General features: G+C 41.9%; 1 protein-coding gene across 1 annotated transcript in view; it reads left to right on the forward strand.

Moving 5' to 3' along the window:
* LOC134332786 (roundabout homolog 2-like) overlaps window positions 1–22,552 on the forward strand; it is a 156,226-nt gene that overhangs the window by 84,331 nt on the left and 49,343 nt on the right. The window contains exons 3-6 of the mRNA XM_063014586.1: window positions 12,886–13,043; window positions 13,773–13,893; window positions 14,241–14,379; window positions 19,895–20,031. Of these exons, the coding sequence (XP_062870656.1) occupies window positions 12,886–13,043; window positions 13,773–13,893; window positions 14,241–14,379; window positions 19,895–20,031 (555 nt within the window). The remainder of the gene's footprint in view (window positions 1–12,885; window positions 13,044–13,772; window positions 13,894–14,240; window positions 14,380–19,894; window positions 20,032–22,552) is intronic.

Raw genomic sequence — 22,552 nt, forward strand, 5'->3', positions numbered from 1 at the left:
GTCGATGTTGTAGCAAATGCGTTCAAAAAGTGATAAAAGTGGTCGACAAGGTGTACTGTAGCGGTAGCTCAGCGGTCAAGGTCCTGGACTAGTAGTTGTTTTTGGAAGGTTGCTGTTTTTAGCCACAACACTGCCAGCGCTGCCACTGCTGGGCCCTTGAACAAGACCTTTAACTATTAGTTGCTTGGATTATATATAGTCACAGTTGTAATTGCATAGAATTAAAAAGCATCTGCTAAATACATACAAAACAGGATCTTTAAAAGGGGTCGGGGTCTCCTTGGTGTCCATGACATGTTTGGACCCTAAAGCAGAATTATTTTTTAAATATGCCAATAGCGCTCCTACTAGCCAGCTGGGCGCCCCCTCTGTTGGGTGGGAAAAGACCGGACTGAAAAAAGGGGGTGGGTTCTTCGATGCAGTGTCACGACCCTGGTTATTAGCCCGAGGCGCCTGTACAGACGTAGAGGAATGTGAAGATCAGTGTGTGACTCTCCATGTGCAAGACTGGCCTCGCAAGTGAATCCACAGAAGTATGGGTGAATAAGAAGAGGTTGGTGGACTGCGCATGTCGAAGGGAGCTTGTGTCAGGCAGATATACCCTTTGCGAATGTAATCAGGGTTCCCAGTGGTGGAGGACTAATTGGCTAGGCTGATGCCTCCGTGCCCACTCTGCCATCCAAAATGGCAATGCAGGAGGACACGACTCTTTCCCGAAGTATTTCATCAGCTGCCATGTTACAATCCTGTAATCTTGAAGGAACCGAGGACGCCAATTGTTGTGGTTGTTCTTGTTTTTTCATAGGGTCTGCAGGCAGGACGGTCTAGTTCTTGTACTCTTACTACAAAGCCACTCTGTTTTTACAATTTCGCTTGGTATCGTCTTGCTGAAAAAAAAAAGGAACGTTCCTGTTTGGCCAGAAACTGCTAGTGTAGCTTGTTACACGTACGTTCTGCTCCAGAAATGCTAAACACTATGTGAATCAACAATGAGCTAAGAATTCCGAGTTTCCTCAGTATTACAATCTCACAATCACAAAATTATTAGCATTTCTTGACTGAACTCTTTTACTATTTCTCTTCTTCTGATTACCTTCCAGTGACGTCTGGTTTCCACGCTCCCGTCTCGGTGTCTTCGTACCCGCAATTACAGACTTTCGGCATTCAGTCGAAGTGTTGCCATCGTTAATGTATACAGGCTTTCACTATAATTCAGAAAACAAACTCCTGCTGATGCTCAAAGACCGAACGTTTTCATTTCCATGCAAATCCAAGCTCGGCCCATAGCTGTACACAAACACGGTAGATAAAAACATGCAGTGGGGGACTAGACGTCTCTTGGAGGGACTGCCAGGAGCAAACAAGGATGGACTAAACGGGTGTGTGTACACAAATCGGTGCTTTGCGGATTAATGTGATGTTCGTCAATTACGAATACAGAGGTGGACATGCAAAGTAATCAGCTAGTGAACCATGCTTGCTCGTGTACATTCCCGTCACTTTAATGACTTTAGACCTTTTAGACTTTTTTGCACACTTTGTGTATTGTGTGGTCAAATGTATCGCTATTTTTAACCGTCAATCTACACTTAATCATCAAAATTGAATTTTTTTTTTAAAATAAATAAATAAAGAACTTTGTAGAAGCCCCTAGAAGCCCATTTGGAAGCAAATACAACTGCGAAAAATACGTCCACTAGCTGTGAATTTCTGGATTTAGGCGGTTTATCCCAACGTTTTTCAAAATGAGGTTTGTGCATACATGCAGTACACAGAAAATTTTGAACAAAACTTTATCTACTGTATCTATAAACTAAAATCTAAATAATTCATAAGTATTGGTCCCCTTTGTTACATATGTATGTATTTAGCAGGTAATTTTAGCCAGTAATTTATATGAAGTAGGGTATTTTTCCTATGGAACTGCATATATTTTAGGCTAATGTAAAATAATGGGGTTGTTTTGACACTTATACACTGAAAATAACACAAATATAATATAAAAACACTGAAATGTAATTGGAAACTGTTAAAAATCACTTATTGTACTGCCTTAAAAATTACTTATTATACTAAAACAAAGAGCAAGGAATTTCATTATTGGAGAGAACTTATGAGCAGTAATAATTTCTGTCGTTGTTTTAATACATTAAACCACATTAAGCTTTTTTTTTTTTAATGATAACGATGTGGACTCTCTAGGAAAAGCTGATTCTCATGATTTCTCAGCACCCCAAGCTATAACACAAGTTTAAAAGTAAAACAGGACGAAAATCCAGCTAAACACAGATACATGTGGAGCTGTCAGAGTGAATTTGATGGTTATTCCACACAAATGCAGATTCGTCTCATATTTACACTTTGATGACAAAGCGAACAAAGCGGCAGTCGCACGCACGTTGAGTTTAAGGATACACATTTCTACACGAAGGGCGTCGAGTTTCAAAGATTTCGAGTTTAGGGGACGTCGAGTTACAAGGTACAACATTATGACCAGCTTCCTAATATTGTGTTGGCCCCCCCTTTTGCTGCCAAAACAGCCCTGACCCATCGAGGCATAGACTCCACTAGACCCTGAAGGTGTGCTGTGGTATCTGGCACCAGATCCTTTAACTCCTGTAAGTTGTGAGGTGGGGCCTCCATGGATCGGACTTGTTTGTCCAGCACATCCCACAGATGCTCGATTGGATTGAATCTGGAGGCCAAGTCAACACCTCAAACTCGTCGTTGTGCTCCTCAAACCATTCCTGAAGCATTTTTGCTTTGTGGCAGGGCGCATCATCCTGCTTATAGAGGCCACAGCCATCAGGGAATACTATTTCCATGAAAGGGTGTACATGGTCTGCAACAATGGTTAGGTAGGTGGTACGTGTCAAAGTAACATCCACATGGATGGCAGGACCCAAGGTTTCTCAGCAGAACATTGCCCAAAGCATCACACTGCAGTTATGGACCCAGTCATCTAGCCTTCACAATTTGGCCCTTGTCAAACTTGCCCATTTTTCTGCTTCTAACATCATTTTTGAGGATAAAATGTTCACTTGCTGCCTAATATATCCCCCCCACTAACAGGTGCCGTGATGAAGAGATATTCAGTGTTATTCACTTCACCTGTCAGTGGTCATAATGTTATGCCTGGTCGGTGTATATGTCAAATAAAGGTATTCTGTTCTATTCTATAAACAGTTCCTTATACTGGATTGTTTCTTTTATTTAAAATTATTGAGGATAATGTGGTCTTGGTTAACACCCAAACCTTGGGTATTGTTTTCTTGATCCATTCCTTGCTGTAGGTTGAATTGTGTCTAATTTTTTATAGACATTTCGCTTTGCGAACTTTTGATTACGTTCTTAAGCACGACTTGCTAAATTAAGTCCTAAGGACCTGTGTAATGGTAAACATTTGTGTTACGCATGATGCTAATGCAGTGACTTGTGTATGATTGGCTAAAGAGAGTAGTTTAATAGGTTCGGCGCAATCAGGCTTAGCTTTTCACCCCCAGGGAAGCCACGGTAACGTTACTGCTCTCCACAGAAAAGTTTCTCCTGACTGATTACTGATGACTTTTTCAGGCCGAGCATGCATACAAAGTTATTTATTTATTCAAAAAGTACCATGCTTATGGGGTTCTCCTCAGTCTCTCGTCTCCGTCTCTCACCCCCCTCTCTCTTTTTCCGTCTCCGGAGAGAGATAATACCCTCATCAGCAAATGTGTGTGATTATCCCAAAGGGCGGCTGATTCCGTATCTATTTTTTGTCATCGGCGTGACAGAAGTGGGACAGCCCCCGTGAGCGGCGCGTAGAACTTAACCTACCTTTGACGTCTGATGTCAGGCCTTTTCAGACTTTTAATTTTCTATTTATGCATTTCCGTCTTTCTCTCCCAATTTAGTCATATCCAATTAACCCGAGTATCTTTCCTCGACTGTTCCAGACCCCACCCTGGTAAAGGGGGGCAGTCCACAATGCAGCAGTAATGACGAATCCTTTTGACTGTTCATCCTGACAGACGTAGCCAGTCTGTGTGGGCGCCCAGTCAGTCAATAACACAACTGAGATTCGAACGTAGATCGGCTGTGCTTGGTTAGCGCATTATCGTGGCATTTCTTTTTGTTTTACCACCTTGGTCAGGGTCGCAGTGGGTCTGCTTTTTGCAGAACACCAATCCATCAAGGAGAAATACATTTCCTTGAAAGAAATGGGATGCCAAACATTCATTCATTTCAGTTATTCACTGTCTGATCTTCTTGCTGTGAGGTGACAGTGCTAAGCTAGCTATTCTGAATTACAATTCTGCCTAATGAGTTTGTTAAGGCCCAAAATTTCTTTCTATGTTTCTTTACAGATGTTACTTTCTGGGTGCCTTTAGAGTTCAGGGTGGCTCGGTGGCTCAGTGGGTAGCACTGTCGCTTTGCAGCAAGAAGGTCCTGGGTTCAATCCACCGGCAGGGCGGTCTGGGTCCTTTCTGTGCTGAGTTTGCATGTTCTCCCTGTGTCTGCGTGGGTTTCCTCCGGGAGCTCCGGTTTCCTCCCACAGTCCAAAGACATGCAGTCAGCTAAATTGGAGACACTGGATTGCCCTATAGGTGAATGGGTGTGTAAGTGTGTCTGCTCTGCGATTGACGGGCGTCCCGTCCAGGGTGTTACTGTGTGCTTTGCGCCCATTGAAAAGCTGGGATAGGCTCCAGCACCAGCGACTCTGATTGGATAAGTGGTTAAGAAAGTGAGTATATGCAGTATATATATACAGTATATATATATATATATACAGTGTATCACAAAAGTGAGTACACCCCTCACATTTCTGCAGATATTTAAGTATATCTTTTCATGGGACAACACTGACAAAATGACACTTTGACACAATGAAAAAAGTAGTCTGTGTGCAGCTTATATAACAGTGTAAATTTATTCTTCCCTCAAAATAACTCAATATACAGCCATTAATGTCTAAACCACCGGCAACAAAAGTGAGTACACCCCTAAGAGACTACACCTCTAAATGTCCAAATTGAGCACTGCTTGTCATTTTCCCTCCAAAATGTCATGTGACTCGTTAGTGTTACTAGGTCTCAGGTGTGCATAGGGAGCAGGTGTGTTCAATTTAGTAGTACAGCTCTCACACTCTCTCATACTGGTCACTGAAAGTTCCAACATGGCACCTCATGGCAAAGAACTCTCTGAGGATCTTAAAAGACGAATTGTTGCGCTACATGAAGATGGCCAAGGCTACAAGAAGATTGCCAACACCCTGAAACTGAGCTGCAGCACAGTGGCCAAGATCATCCAGCGTTTTAAAAGAGCAGGGTCCACTCAGAACAGACCTCTCGTTGGTCGTCCAAAGAAGCTGAGTGCACGTGCTCAGCGTCACATCCAACTGCTGTCTTTGAAAGGTAGGCGCAGGAGTGCTGTCAGCATTGCTGCAGAGATTGAAAAGGTGGGGGGTCAGCCTGTCAGTGCTCAGACCATACGCCGCACACTACATCAAATTGGTCTGCATGGTTGTCACCCCAGAAGGAAGCCTCTTCTGAAGTCTCTACACAAGAAAGCCCGCAAACAGTTTGCTGAAGACATGTCAACAAAGGACATGGATTACTGGAATCATGTCCTATGGTCTGATGAGACCAAGATTAATTTGTTTGGTTCAGATGGTCTCAAGCATGTGTGGCGGCAATCAGGTGAGGAGTACAAAGATAAGTGTGTCATGCCTACAGTCAAGCGTGATGGTGGGAATGCCATGGTCTGGGGCTGCATGAGTGCAGCAGGTGTTGGGGAGTTACATTTCACTGAGGGACACATGAACTCCAATATGTACTGTGAAATACTGAAGCAGAGCATGATCCCCTCCCTCCAGAAACTGGGTCACAGGGCAGTGTTCCAGCATGATAATGACCCCAAACACACCTCTAAGACGACCACTGCTTTATTGAAGAGGCTGAGGGTAAAGGTGATGGACTGGTCAAGCATGTCTCCAGACCTAAACCCAATAGAACATCTTTGGGGCATCCTCAAGCGGAAGGTGGAGGAGCGCAAAGTCTCGAATATCCGCCAGCTCCGTGATGTCGTCATGGAGGAGTGGAAAAGCATTCCAGTGGCAACCTGTGAAGCTCTGGTAAACTCCATGCCCAGGAGAGTTAAGGCAGTTCTGGAAAATAATGGTGGCCACACAAAATATTGACACTTCAAGAACTTTCACTAAGGGGTGTACTCACTTTTGTTGCCGGTGGTTTAGACATTAATGGCTGTATATTGAGTTATTTTGAGGGAAGAATAAATTTACACTGTTATATAAGCTGCACACAGACTACTTTTTTCATTGTGTCAAAGTGTCATTTTGTCAGTGTTGTCCCATGAAAAGATATACTTAAATATCTGCAGAAATGTGAGGGGTGTACTCACTTTTGTGATACACTGTATATATATATATATTTAAATGAACTCTTAGCTGTCTTTGTTAATAGCAATTATTTTCTCCTGACTGTGGAGGACTTGATTGTAATTTACATACAGAAATAAGTAAGTTCAGTACAACTGGGCCTGAATTAACAGTAAAACACCTGCATGTGGTATTTTATTCCTCTGTCATTCAGCTCCAGCTTATTATCTCCACACAGCTTCTTCTCTATAATTACATAATGACCCTGCATACAGCGGTGCAGGAATACCTCCACACTACATCAGTGCGCACATCAGAGCGCACCCACCCCCTCCGCCTTTCACGCATCGGAATGGAATCCGTTCGAGCATCGGCCCGCATTTACGTCCGAGCGTAAATAAAGCAGTCGATCCCCACGCCAGGAGCTGCTCATTTGGATAATTGAACGCGGCGCCATCAGAAGGCAGCGGAGGGGGCGGCGCAGCCGCCGGATGGGAAGCAATTAGGCCGGGCAAACAATAGAGGAGGGTGGGCATTCCTCCGCGCCTCTCGACGGCGACTAATTGCCTCTGCTTTTTATTGACGCGTCCGCGACAGTGCCATCTGCCCCCTGTGTCAAGGAGGGTTGTTGGTGTTCCTCCTGGCCGAAAGAGCAACACGATGGGTTCTATTCACATTCATATCACAGTGTTCAGCTCTGCTGCACCATCCCCCTCCAGACTTCCTCCCCTGCACCCTTCATTTACATTTCTATATTTCTTCAAGTACCATGTACAGCGGTCTTTTGAGGCGGGAATTTAATGTTGCCAGTTGGAAAACATCATGATGTTTGGTGTTGAGGGAACGCTCAAGTATTTTTCAATCCGGGCTCTATCTGGAGACACATAAGAACTGAGAAAATTACAGAAAACCTCTTTAGCCTTCACACACTTATAATAGGAGTTTAATAGTGAAGATTTTGGTGCAGTCAATGCACGTTTTTAACCACAGTATTGTTAAATCCTTGAATCTGATTGGTCAAAAGGAAAGAAGCACAAGTGATAAGGAAAGGAAGAAGCACAGTGATAAGGAAAGGAAGGATGGAAGGAAATGATAAGGAAAGAAAGGATGGAAGGACATGTGATAAGGAAAGAAAGGAAGGAAGGACATGTGATAAAGGAAGGAAGGAAGGACATGTGATAAGGAAAGAAAGGAAGGAAAGACATGTGATAAAGGAAGGAAGGAAGTAAGGACATGTGATAAGGAAAGGAAGGAAAGGAAGGAAGGAAGGACATGTGATAAGGAAAGGAAGGAAGGACCTGTGATAAGGAAAGGAAGGAAGGACATGTGATAAGGAAAGGAAGGAAGGACATGTGTTAAGGAAGGAAGGACATGTGAAAGGAAAAGGGGAGGAAGGACGTGATAAAGAAAGGAAGGAAGGACATGTGATAAGGAAAAGAAGGAAGGAAGGAAAGAAGGAAGAACATGTGAGAAGGAAGGAAGGACATGTGATAAGGAATGGAGGGAAGGAAGGACATGTGATAATGAAAGGAGGGAAGGAAGGACATGTGATAAGGAAAGAAAGGAAGGAAGGACATGTGATAAGGAAAGGAGGGAAGGAAGGAAGGAAGGAAGGACATGTGATAAAGGAAAGGAGGGAAGGAAGGACATGTGATAAGGAAAAGAAGGAAGGACATGTGATAAGGAAAGGAAGGAAGGAAGGACATGTGATAAGGAATGGAGGGAAGGAAGGACATGTGATAATGAAAGGAGGGAAGGAAGGACATGTGATAAGGAAAGGAGGGAAGGAAGGAGGGAAGGAAGGACATGTGATAAAGGAAAGGAGGGAAGGAAGGACATGTGATAAGGAAAAGAAGGAAGGACATGTGATAAAGGAAAGGAGGGAAGGAAGGACATGTGATAAGGAAAGGAGGGAAGGAAGGACATGTGATAAGGAAGGAAGGAAGGAAGGACATGTGATAAGGAAAGGAGGGAAGGAAGGACATGTGATAAAGGAAAGGAGGGAAGGAAGGACATGTGATAAGGAAAAGAAGGAAGGACATGTGATAGTGAAGGAAGGATGTGATGAGGAAAGAAAGGAAGGAAGGACATGTGATAAGGAAATGAGGGAAGGAAGGACGTGATGAGGAAAGAAAGAAAGGAAGGACATGTGATAAGGAAATGAGGGAAGGAAGGATGTGATGAGGAAAGAAAGGAAGGAAGGACGTGATAAGAAAAGAAAGGAAAGAAGGACGTGATATAGGAAGGAAAGAAGGACATGTGAAAAGGAAAGGAGGGAAGGAAGGAGGGAAGGAAGGACATGTGATAAAGGAAAGGAGGGAAGGAAGGACATGTGATAAGGAAAAGAAGGAAGGACATGTGATAAAGGAAAGGAGGGAAGGAAGGACATGTGATAAGGAAAGGAGGGAAGGAAGGACATGTGATAAAGGAAAGGAGGGAAGGAAGGACGTGATGAGGAAAGAAAGAAAGGAAGGACATGTGATAAGGAAATGAGGGAAGGAAGGATGTGATGAGGAAAGAAAGGAAGGAAGGACGTGATAAGAAAAGAAAGGAAAGAAGGACGTGATATAGGAAGGAAAGAAGGACATGTGAAAAGGAAAGGAGGGAAGGAAGGAGGGAAGGAAGGACATGTGATAAAGGAAAGGAGGGAAGGAAGGACATGTGATAAGGAAAAGAAGGAAGGACATGTGATAAAGGAAAGGAGGGAAGGAAGGACATGTGATAAGGAAAGGAGGGAAGGAAGGACATGTGATAAAGGAAAGGAGGGAAGGAAGGACATGTGATAAGGAAAAGAAGGAAGGACATGTGATAGGGAAGGAAGGATGTGATGAGGAAAGAAAGGAAGGAAGGACATGTGATAAGGAAATGAGGGAAGGAAGGACGTGATGAGGAAAGAAAGAAAGGAAGGACATGTGATAAGGAAATGAGGGAAGGAAGGATGTGATGAGGAAAGAAAGGAAGGAAGGACGTGATAAGAAAAGAAAGGAAAGAAGGACGTGATATAGGAAGGAAAGAAGGACATGTGAAAAGGAAAGGAGGGAAGGAAGGACATGTGATAAGGAAATGAGGGAAGGAAGGACGTGATAAGAAATGAAAGAAGGACATGTGATATAGGAAGGAAAGAAGGACATGTGATAAGGAAAGGAGGGAAGGAAGGATGTGATAAGAAAAGAAAGGAAAGAAGGACATGTGATATAGGAAGGAAAGAAGGACATGTGATAAGGAAAGGAGGGAAGGAAGGACATGTGATAAGGAAAAGAAGGAAGAACATGTGATAAGGAAAGGAAGGAAGGAAGGACATGTGATAAGGAAAAGAAGGAAGGACATGTGATAAGGAATGGAGGGAAGGAAGGACATGTGATAATGAAAGGAGGGAAGGAAGGACATGTGATAAGGAAAGAAAGGAAGGAAGGACATGTGATAAGGAAAGGAGGGAAGGAAGGACATGTGATAAAGGAAAGGAGGGAAGGAAGGACATGTGATAAGGAAAAGAAGGAAGGACATGTGATAAGGAAAGGAAGGAAGGAAGGACATGTGATAAGGAATGGAGGGAAGGAAGGACATGTGATAATGAAAGGAGGGAAGGAAGGACATGTGATAAGGAAAGGAGGGAAGGAAGGACATGTGATAAAGGAAAGGAGGGAAGGAAGGACATGTGATAAGGAAAAGAAGGAAGGACATGTGATAAAGGAAAGGAGGGAAGGAAGGACATGTGATAAGGAAAGGAGGGAAGGAAGGACATGTGATAAGGAAGGAAGGAAGGAAGGACATGTGATAAGGAAAGGAGGGAAGGAAGGACATGTGATAAAGGAAAGGAGGGAAGGAAGGACATGTGATAAGGAAAAGAAGGAAGGACATGTGATAGGGAAGGAAGGATGTGATGAGGAAAGAAAGGAAGGAAGGACATGTGATAAGGAAATGAGGGAAGGAAGGACGTGATGAGGAAAGAAAGAAAGGAAGGACATGTGATAAGGAAATGAGGGAAGGAAGGAAGGATGTGATGAGGAAAGAAAGGAAGGAAGGACGTGATAAGAAAAGAAAGGAAAGAAGGACGTGATATAGGAAGGAAAGAAGGACATGTGAAAAGGAAAGGAGGGAAGGAAGGACATGTGATAAGGAAATGAGGGAAAGAAGGACATGTGATAAGGAAAGGAGGGAAGGAAGGATGTGATAAGAAAAGAAAGGAAAGAAGGACATGTGATATAGGAAGGAAAGAAGGACATGTGATAAGGAAAGGAGGGAAGGAAGGACATGTGATAAGGAAAAGAAGGAAGAACATGTGATAAGGAAAGGAAGGAAGGAAGGACATGTGATAAGGAAAAGAAGGAAGGACATGTGATAAGGAATGGAGGGAAGGAAGGACATGTGATAAGGAAAGAAAGGAAGGAAGGACATGTGATAAGGAAAGGAGGGAAGGAAGGAGGGAAGGAAGGACATGTGATAAAGGAAAGGAGGGAAGGAAGGACATGTGATAAGGAAAAGAAGGAAGGACATGTGATAAGGAAAGGAAGGAAGGAAGGACATGTGATAAGGAATGGAGGGAAGGAAGGACATGTGATAATGAAAGGAGGGAAGGAAGGACATGTGATAAGGAAAGGAGGGAAGGAAGGAGGGAAGGAAGGACATGTGATAAAGGAAAGGAGGGAAGGAAGGACATGTGATAAGGAAAAGAAGGAAGGACATGTGATAAGGAAAGGAGGGAAGGAATGACATGTGATAAGGAAGGAAGGAAGGAAGGAAGGACATGTGATAAGGAAAGGAGGGAAGGAAGGACATGTGATAAAGGAAAGGAGGGAAGGAAGGAAGGACATGTGATAAGGAAAAGAAGGAAGGACATGTGATAGGGAAGGAAGGATGTGATGAGGAAAGAAAGGAAGGAAGGACATGTGATAAGGAAATGAGGGAAGGAAGGACGTGATGAGGAAAGAAAGGAAGGACATGTGATAAGGAAATGAGGGAAGGAAGGATGTGATGAGGAAAGAAAGGAAGGAAGGACGTGATAAGAAAAGAAAGGAAAGAAGGACGTGATATAGGAAGGAAAGAAGGACATGTGATAAGGAAATGAGGGAAGGAAGGACATGTGATAAGGAAATGAGGGAAGGAAGGACGTGATAAGAAAGGAAAGAAGGACATGTGATATAGGAAGGAAAGAAGGACATGTGATAAGGAAAGGAGGGAAGGAAGGACATGTGATAAGGAAAAGAAGGAAGAACATGTGATAAGGAAAGGAAGGAAGGAAGGACATGTGATAAGGAAAAGAAGGAAGGACATGTGATAAGGAAATGAGGAAAGGAAGGACGTGATAAGAAAAGAAAGGAAAGAAGGACATGTGATAAGGAAAGGAGGGAAGGAAGGAAGGACATGTGATAAGGAAAGGAGGGAAGGAAGGAAGGACATGTGATAAGGAAAGGAAGGAAGGAAGGACATGTGATAAGGAAAAGAAGGAAGGACATGTGATAAGGAAAGGAAGGAAGGAAGGACATGTGATAAGGAAAAGAAGGAAGGACATGTGATAAGGAAATGAGGAAAGGAAGGACGTGATAAGAAAAGAAAGGAAAGAAGGACATGTGATAAGGAAAAGAAGGAAGAACATGTGATAAGGAAAGGAAGGAAGAACATGTGATAAGGAAAGGAAGGAAGGTCAGGACAAGACATGACATGACAGGACAGGAAAGGTTATATTGTATTTAATAAACTATATTAAACTTTAATGACGAGATCAACACTCCCAGCATCGTCGTGTCACCACTGTGTCCGCAGGTTCATGTTCACTTTCTTTACCGGATCGTTTCTTTTTATAAAGTACATAAATGAGTGGTACTGCCAAGACTTCATGAATAAATTAGCGTTTTCACCCGTCCTATCATCTGTCTTATGGCATCAGTGTGAGAAATGCGTGTGTTGGCATTCGATGGTAACATTGATCAGAGCTGGCAGGAAAGTCTCACCTAAGCTGGATGTGACATGGGCTATATGTGTGTGTATGTGTGTTTTAGTGTACGACGGGGTGAGTGTGACAAAAACGGTGTGTGTAGACACCCGTCCGGCTGTTGCATTGTTTTGCATCGCGTTTTCTGACTGAAAAGCTCCACATTCGCTCGCTGGCATGATTGACAGCTCAGCCTCCGGGCTCTGTCACCGTCACTGCTGTTTGTCAGAGACGCTCCAGCGGGACTCGAATATCGTCCAATTATTACTGTCCTCCTCTGCCTCTCCGTCTCTCCCACGCGTTCTCCCGTTCTCCCGGGCTGGTGGAGCGTTCGGCGATGTCGCGCCGGCTTACGAAAGAGAGGGGCTTCATTCTGACACTAATTGGGTAGTTTTTCCTAACACTAGGTGCCATTAGTGCAGGTTTGGGGTTGACTATGAACCTGTTACAGTAAAGCATTATCAGACCTTATTGATTCCTAATATTTCAGGTATCACACCTCACCAGTCCATGGCGTAAACATCTAAAATGTACTAATTATTTATTCTGTCTTTCTGTTTTCTCTTATTTTCTTTTCCAGTTTTACGGGATGATTTCAGGCAGAACCCTCAGGATGCGGTGATCTCTGTAGGAGAATCAGCCACGTTGGAGTGCCAGGCTCCGCGGGGTCACCCAGAGCCTACCATCTTCTGGAGGAAGGATAAAGCACGACTCGACCTTAAGGACGACCGCATCACTGTGAGTGCCGTTAAAGTTTCATTTACTTTAACAGTTCATGTAGTGTTAATTTGAAAATGATTCATTCATCATGATTCATCAATGATTCAAGGTTTTTTATTGGCATTTCATCCTCTCCTGGACCCCCCTGTTTTAAAAACATTATAAAATAAATAATTCTCAGACCCCCTTGACACGATATGATATTATTCTTACGCTTTCAGCAAGTATAACATAACATATTGTCTTCTTGCTCATGGGAAAGTCCACAATAAGGATATAAACAATGATATAAAATATGAACATATAAAATGTAAAATAAAAGTATCTAAATAAAATTTAGATTCCTTATGCTGAAGTTCTGAACACAGTGTTTATGTTCATTTTACAGTTATAAATTACTGCCATATTCCAAAACCATGAAAACTTTTGTAAAGTCAGGTATTAATATTGAGTGAATTGCTTTGTGCAAAGGTGTCAAACCCGAACAGAAAAGGCATTCCCTAAACTGTTGGATGCATATAGTTTCTTTAATATAATTAACTAAATACAGCTGTTGTAAATGATCTAACTGAAACCCTTGATGTTGGTAATTAGGAGCAGTTCTCATATACCTTTGGTCAGTAGCCAAATCACTCAGAAAAATCATTCTGATGTCATACAGACATAGTAAAAAACACATAATTTTTCTAAGATTATTTAATTTTGTTTAAGTGCCTTAAGTGCTTTTTAAATTTCACTGTTGTTCAGATCCGTGCTGGGAAACTGACCATCTCGAACACTCAAAAGAGCGACGGAGGGATGTATGCATGCGTGGCAACCAACATCGTAGGGGAGAGTGAGAGCGAGATGGCTCAGCTCTCTGTGTTTGGTAAGTGATCTATATTTTAGTTCACGAGGGATCTTCAAAAAGTTTCCACACGTTTAAACTTTTGGTTGGAAGCGGTGAGGGCGGGAGGAGTAGTAATTGGTCGTGTCTGAGAGACTGAGAAAGAGCTTATAGTCCAGATTCAGCGCCATCTGATTTCCACCTTTTTGGACACTCAAAGAAGCTTTAAGGGGAAAAAGATTTTCATGTGATGATGATGTGAAAGCAGTGGTGCATCAGTGGCTACACGTTTTTGCTGATGGCATTAAAAAGTTGGTTATGAATATTACAGCCTGCTATTATGTTTACATCTATTTTTTCAACTCTTTTTGTATTCATGTGTGTTGCAGAGCGACCCACGTTTGTACGCAGGCCTGTAAACCAGGTGGCGCTGGTGGACGAAAGCGTGGAGTTTCGTTGCCAGGTGCAGGGAGATCCCCCACCTACACAGCGATGGAAGAAGGACGATGCTGATATTCCTCGTGGCAGGTGAGGGCGAATCTTGCAGCATAACAGTTCCTATTTTTACTGTTCTGTCCTGTACTGGGTTGGATTTTTAAAGGCCGGGGCACTTTGTACATGTTTTAGTAGCAATTATTTATTTATAATATGTATTTATTTATTTGATTTTGCACAGTTGGCTTTTATTGCTTTAGGATGAGTAAGGGTAGTGTATAGTGATTAAATCCTGATAAATAAGGTAGTGTATTATTGATGGACAGGTTGCTGGTTCAAGCCCCATCAATGCCAAGTTGCCATGGCACCCACAAAGCCCTTTAACCCTCAACTGCTTGCATTGCATAGAGTCACAAATATAAGTTACTGTGCTGTGGTATCTAGCACCAAGATGTTAGAAGCAGATCCATGGTGGGGCCTCCATGGATCGGACTTGTTTGTCCAGCACATCCCCCAGGTGCTCGATTGGATTGAGATCTGGGGAATTTGGAGGCCAATTTAATTTAAATGCTTTATTCCTGAAGCATTTCAGCTTTGTGGCAGGGTGCATTATCCTGCTGAAAGAGGCCACAGCCATCAGGGGATACCGTTTTTATGAAAGGATGTACATGGTCTGCAACAATGCTTAGGTAGATGGTACGTGTCAAAGTAACATCCACATGGATGGCAGGACCCAAGGTTTCCCAGCAGAACATTGCCCAAAGCATCACACTTCCTCCGCCGGCTCACTTTTTTCCTGTAGTAAATCTTGGTGCCATGTGTTAATCAGGTAAGCGACGCACACATCAATGAGCCTTGGCCACCCATGACCCTGTCGCCTGTTTCCACTGTTCCTTCCTTGAACCACTTTTGATAGATACTGACCACTGCAGACCAGAAACACCTCACAAGAGCTGCAGTTTTGGAGATGCTCTGACCCAGTCGTCTAGCCATCACAATTTGGCCCTTGACAAACTGCTTCTAAGATCAACTTTGAGGATAAAATGTTCACTTGCTGCCTAATATATCCCACCCACTAACAGGTGCCGTGATGAAGAGATAATCAGTGTTATTCACTTCACCTGTCAGTGGTCATAATGTTATGCCTAGTTGGTGTATATGGAGTATTATAGGTCTATATGTGTTTTAAAAGATGTTTCTAACGCCTTGTCTGTTCAATACAAGAGTATTTATTTATACATCAATGTTGTCCGTGTCAGTATTTCCATGGCAACGCTGGCAATCTAAAAAACATTTGTACTGAGTATCCACATGCCGTCTAATTAAGCCATTTTCTTTCTTTGTGGTGCCTGACAGCATCAGTGACTAAACAAAGTCACAAACTGAGTTCTGAACACTCGTTTCAAATAGCAGAATGCATTTCAGTGCAAATACGAACATTTTGGGTTATGAACGATCTTTTTCAACTTAACGTACGAACAAATTTCGGATTACGAATCGAAATTCGTAAAACACTTTACGTCACAAACAAGTTGACTCCGACCGTCTCTCTCTCTCTCTATATATATATATATAAATATATACAGTGAGCGAACATTCGGACAGTGGACGGTGTTTTTTCTGTGTTTTTTTTATATTAAAATGTCCCCAAAGAATGTGCAGAGAAAGCGTAGTGGTAATAAAATGAATCTATTACTATTTGTTGTTGTATAATTACTCCTGCCAGTAGCTGTCACTGTGTATCAGACAGAGGGGACAGTGAGTGAGAGAGAAGAAGGAAGTCGCTGAGTAAAGTATTCTTTTTTTTCGTGCAATTACACCTACAAAATACAACACTACTGAAGTAAAGAAGAAATAATAAAGAAGTATGAGAGTTATTGTTGTTTCTGGGAGATATTTTATGAAAGAAGGAAATGTATTATGGTGTATGGTACAGCACACGCACTGTACTGAAATGTGATGTGTTTTATGTACAGTTCTACTGGGTATTGTTGTTTATTATTGTTTATTACAGTAATGTCTATTCTATAATTTAAGATTTAAGGGAAAATATACTTGTATTTATAACAAAAAAGACCATTTAAGACATTAGAAAGGTTAGGTAAGGGGGTGGTTTGGGAAGTCTGGCACGGATTAATTCTATTTACATTATTTCTTGTAACTAGCGAACATTTTAACTTAAGAACAGCCCTTCGGAACCAATAAAATTTGTAAGTCAAGGGTCTACTGTAATATGGGTTGCAGAGAAAAATTTTAATTACATGTTGCCACCATTTCGTTTTGCTGAAATAAATTGTGTTTGTTGGCTTCATGGTTGGAATATATCCCACACAGATACTGAAATATTGCAATGATCAGGTGATGCTGCTTTAAGTAATATCAGTAAAAGCACGCAAACAATCAGGGAAACAGCAAATTACAGAGAAAGCCGATGAGAAACAGTCATGACTGTATCTTTAGTATTTGACAGAAGGCTTTGTCTCTCTGCTGCATCCTTCTCTTTAAGCCTTGTTTCAGCCCCCACAGACTGTTCAATAGTCTCTACAGAACAAAGCCTTGAACCGGCTGAGCGATGGAGGACGTCTCCCGCATACGCATCCACTGCTAGCGGCTTCCCTCAGAAACGCTCTCAGCGGTCGGCCACAACCCGTCTTTGTTCGAATCCGTAATTGCCTGGCTCTCGCGGCGTCGCGGCTCTAAATTTCCACGCCGCCGCGGCGCCTCTGCGCACACAGTTCATCAATCCGGACGGCGTCCTCCGATTTCCATCTCATTACATTACATTAGCTAAAGAAAAAGATGGCCATCCTGGATGGTGGAATGAAATCAGCTTTGCATATTTCATTAGCAGTCTATCAGCGTGTTCTATACCCGCTCATATCAGGTGAAAAATTCTTCATTGTTTGCCTTAATAGAACATTATTTAACTAAGGGCCGTGCAGTTAATTGTATTTTAATCACGGTCATGATTTCTCTCTAACTCAGATCAGTAAAACGTAATGAACTGAATATCGGGGAGCATAGCCAAAGTTAACATTAATCAGGGAGGGTGGGTGAATAAGCTGGCCCAGCAGGCAGTGTGGGTGCCACGTATGGCCAGAGATTTGCAGATCTTGGTTCAAAATTCCAGGTTCTGTAAACAGATGATAAAAAACTGAGGTGGCAGGTTATATTTCAACCTAGTAGGTGTTCCACTCATGCCAATCATGTTTACAGTAAACGCTTGAAATACATTTATATTTTGAAAGTGGCCTTCAAGATCCAGTAAACTTCCTGAGTGCAGAGGATTCTAACTGACATCAAACTTTACAAGGCAGATTATTTAGACACACATAATACACACATAATACACACACAATACACACACTATACACACACAATACACACACACATACACATAATACACACAGTGCACACATAATACACACATATAATTGACACGTAATGCACGCACACACTACACATAAAATATACACACATACAACACACACTACAAACACCACACACACACAACGCTCATGATACACACACATAGAACACACTACACACATACAACACACACTACACACACCACACACACACACACACACAACGCTCATGATACACAAACATAGAACACACTACACACATACAACACACACAGTACACATATAATACATACACATAATACACACTACACACATAATACATACATATAATACAGAAACATAATATACACTACACATGTAATACACACATAATACATACTACACACATAATACACACAACACGCACACTACACACATACAACACACACAATACACATATAATACATACACATAATACACACTACACACATAATACATACATATAATACAGAAACATAATATACACTACACATGTAATACACACATAATACATACTACACACATAATACACACAACACGCACACTACACACATACAACACACACAATACACATATAATACATACACATAATACAAACTACACACGCACTACACATAACATACACACACATAATACATACACACTACACACATAATACACACAATACACACACACTACACACATAGCATACACACACATAATACATACACACTACACGCATAATACGCATTATTAACAGGTACGGACAGCAATTTTAGTTCAAAAAAGTTCATTTGTTTCATCGTTTTAGGTTTGTTTATAACTTCAAAAGATATTTAAATGGACGTCATTGATGCTGACCTAGACTTTGTATACAGAAGAATAAAAACAACAGAGATGGCAGGCGGAATGTGAATATTATTGTTACGCCCCTATATATTATTACATCTTTTATTATTTATTTATTTAATTGGAAGATGATATTACACATTTATTGCTTACCTCCTGGCCAGACAGATCTTAATTAAATGACCCCATGCATGCACGGTAGACAGTGAGGTTTAAATAAGGTGTGTGTGTGTGTGTGTGCTGCAGTGATGTGACAGCTTCTTGAGGTGCGAAAGTAGTGTGAAGTGCTGAGTCATGTATGAGGGGTCTCAGTTCCCTAACTCCTTCATTCTTTTACCCAGAATTCCTCTCATGGGAGGTGTCCCGATAGGTCAGAGCTGTGATGTGAGTGGAGTCTCCATAAGGTTAAAGCTGACAGAAAAAATCTCCACGTTCCTCCACTTCTGTACAGACGCCTCGGGCTACTAACCAGGGTCCTTATACACCATCGAAGACCCCACCCCATTTTAGTCCAGACTTTTCCCATCTAGCAGACTACCACCAGTTGTGCCTGTTAGGGGGCGCCCAGCCGACCGGTAGCAGAGCTGAGATTCGAACTCGGAGAATATCTAGTGGAATATCTTTTCAAACTAATTTTGCAGTATAGAATTTATTTTATGTAATTGATTTTAGGCAGATGTTAGTTGTTTCTCCACAGTTAGGAGTATTGCTACATACTTTTGACCATATAGTGTTTGGTCTTTATTCTCTCTGCCCCTGTCCTCCTCTTGCAATAAAGTGACATGATGTTCAGACTTTAGTCCCTCGTTCTGTAATTGAGTTAAATAGGTTACATCCGGCTGCGGTAATTGACTTTGTAAATGCTCACCATGTACGGTAGCGGCTACACTTTAAAACAAAGTTTACAGTTTTTCATCAATGAAACCTTCAGAATCTCATTTAAAGTCTTGCCCTAGATATGCCAGATCCTCGGATTCCCCCTGTCTTACCTTACTATTCCGCGTCTGAACACAGACCACCGACGGGCCGAACGCAGTGGGTTACTTTTATAAATATTGAAACTGCAGAACAGCGAGGGGTTCCAGCTGAAAGCACCTTTCATTTCACCCAGCCTTTGATGCTTGCATAATTGACACCTTTTTCTCCACTTTACCAAATCGTTTTCAGCACCGACTCTCTCAAGGGCTTAAAAAAAGAGCTTTTTGTTCCCAGAAACACTGCAGCGGGCTATTATTTTTTGTTTACGTTTGCCGAAACTGTCTCCTGTTAATCACCGTTCTTTTCTTTTCACGCCGAGCATCTGAACACCGCCTACCAGCAGCGCTCGATTGTGACTAACGGTTAACTTTAAACGTGCGGATTTGTTTGAAGAGTGCTTTCATTGTCCTGCGCAGGTACGAAATGAAGTATGAAAAAGATGACTACATTCTGAGAATTAAGAAAGTTTATTCCGGGGACCAGGGAAGCTTCACGTGTGTGGCGGAAAATCGAGTGGGGAAGGCGGAGGCGTCTGCTACGCTCACTGTTAGAGGTAAGTTTGGTGATGTTCAGCCATAAAACATTTCTGTATTATATTGTCTTTTTGTAGTTTGTTGTGTAAATATTGGGTTTGTCTTAAAAACTAGTGCCTTGCTGCCAACTGCCTACCTAGTCAGCTGCCTAAGTAGAGAGGATTCTAACAAGACACCAAACTCATAGGGCAGATTATTTAGACGCACTATTATGTCAAAACAGTTTCACTTACTAATTCAAACCAATGGGCTGAGGCAGCACAACCCACTACTATACCAGCTAACATCTCCCACTGTGTACCGAAAACTGTTAAATTGTCACTAACAAGCACAATAACTTGTGCACCTTTATACAAATTAAAAATCAATAAGAATTTATTTACATTTAAAAAGAACTTTTCAACATTTTTTGTGGGAAAAGTTCTGCCGCACTGAATGCTGGGATTGCCTTCACCGCTAATGCCTAGTTCACACTACACGATTTTTGCCCTGATTTTTGCTCGCCAACTGGTCGGCGCTAGATTTGCCGGCATGGGAGCATTTCTGCATTCCATTGGCGATCGAAACTCGGCTCTCAATTGCTATGTATGAACTACTCAACAACCCGATCCGAGCGAAGAGAGATATCTAGCATGTCAAATATCTGGATCTAAGTCGTCCAACTGGCAATGAGTGCTATGTCGAACAGCCAATAAGAACGCAAGATACGGTGTGAGGGGAACCGCATGGGAGGAGTTGTAAAAAGGTGGGACAGGGGCATAATATAGTTTATATCAGAATACATCGGCACACACACACACGTTTTATACAGTATTTCTGACCTTATCATTCTCTACAAAACATAACACCAGCGTTGCATTGCAAAAAATATTTATTAACCTCCAACTCACTATAGAACAGATGATCCATGCTGTTTGCGTAGCCGAATCCACTTCGATTCATTTATTTTTTCTACTTGCTTTTACGCTGCACATCAGCGCACAAACACTCGCTACTTGTTGACGTGCATTTTTGGACGTGGTATCATTAAACCTTTCGTCACTTCTCGCATTTATTTTTGTGACAGATCGTTGTTTGGGAGACCAGACGTCTAGTGTAGTGTAAAAGCCACACCGACTTGAAAGACTCCCGATTACAAGAGATCCAGTTGTGTAGTGTGAACTGTACAGCGACCTGACCACTTGGAAAAAGTGTAGTGTGAACTTGCCATAAGGAAGCCTCGGACGCGCCCTCATTATTCAGGCACCTCAGTACGCATCATTTTAAGGTATCTGTTTAAATTGGCCCCAGCTTTTTTGGAAAGTGTTGTAGGATGTTTATTAACAAGTGAAATGAAACTGACCAGACAAAACTGTTCCAATGTTTTCTGATTTGGGGTTGTATAAGCTATAAGGCTATACAATCTTGACTTAACCATAATGTTTGATATTCACAAAGGACAACATGGCAGACTTGATTGATAAATGCCTAGCAACTTATAATAATGTGGTCGTTTCTAACTTATGTACCTTTAAACATAGCAGTTGTTTGCCTCTTGTAGACTAGTAATTAAATGTAACCTGTTAATGTAAAAGTTGTTGTATTATGAATAAATAATAAAGAAAAAATATAGTTCGAATTTTAAATTAGACCCAAAAACAGGGATTTCAAACTGAGTTTTGGTGCAGTATCACTTTAGTGAGGCTTTATTCATGGGGCAGTTTGTTGTCAGGACCACCTTCGTGTGTATGTCATTCCCCGACCAGTGGGAGACCCATGATACACAAACACACACACACAAACCCAGTCAGCGGAGAGCAGGGCACGACCCACTGGCACTAATGACAAACTAAATAACATTTTAAAGCCTGGTCCATGTTCCACTCTGCTAAAGCAATATACCTACCGTACAATCTTCCAGTTCTTTCTTACACACAGGGTGAGATTGCGTACGGGGGAAAAAAGAGGGTCAGATAAGCTGGGCTAATATTACATCAAGGAGTTAAGTTTTTTTTCTCTCAATATGTGCTTGTGCAGCCAGAGATAGCATTTTAAAATTCTGCACAAGGTGGTATTAGAGCTAAACCAGCTGCTTCGCTAAGCTCCTTTCAGAATTTACCAGATTTAAGATCCATTTCACCAGTCTGACTGAAGCCTCGTGCACTTTTATTTATTTATTTTTTTAATCCTGAATTTACTCATTATTTTTATGATTCTGATGACACGAGGCTCACTTTGAATTTCATTTTTTCCCTGTCAATGTTGTCATCCCTGGTTTCCACACACATCATGCTCATTCATCAGTTCATCCTGTTGGTAAGTACCCATCCATTCCATCTAACAAACATCTCATTAATACATTTGCTGATTATTTTTAACATTTCTAATATACAGTATTGTGGGAGAGACTTAGGCCGCCACTAGCTTTGTTGTTTTCGCAAAGTTGGATTGATCTTCATTCCAATCTTTGTGAGCTTTAGCCTATCTTAGCCTGTTTGCCAGTCGTAGAAAGTGGTGTCTTGGCTGCCACCCTTCCAAAAACACAATTCCTAATTAAGCTTT

Source organism: Trichomycterus rosablanca, chromosome 18 (genome assembly GCF_030014385.1).
Source record: "Trichomycterus rosablanca isolate fTriRos1 chromosome 18, fTriRos1.hap1, whole genome shotgun sequence".
In the NCBI taxonomy this organism is placed as follows: Eukaryota; Metazoa; Chordata; class Actinopteri; order Siluriformes; family Trichomycteridae; genus Trichomycterus; species Trichomycterus rosablanca.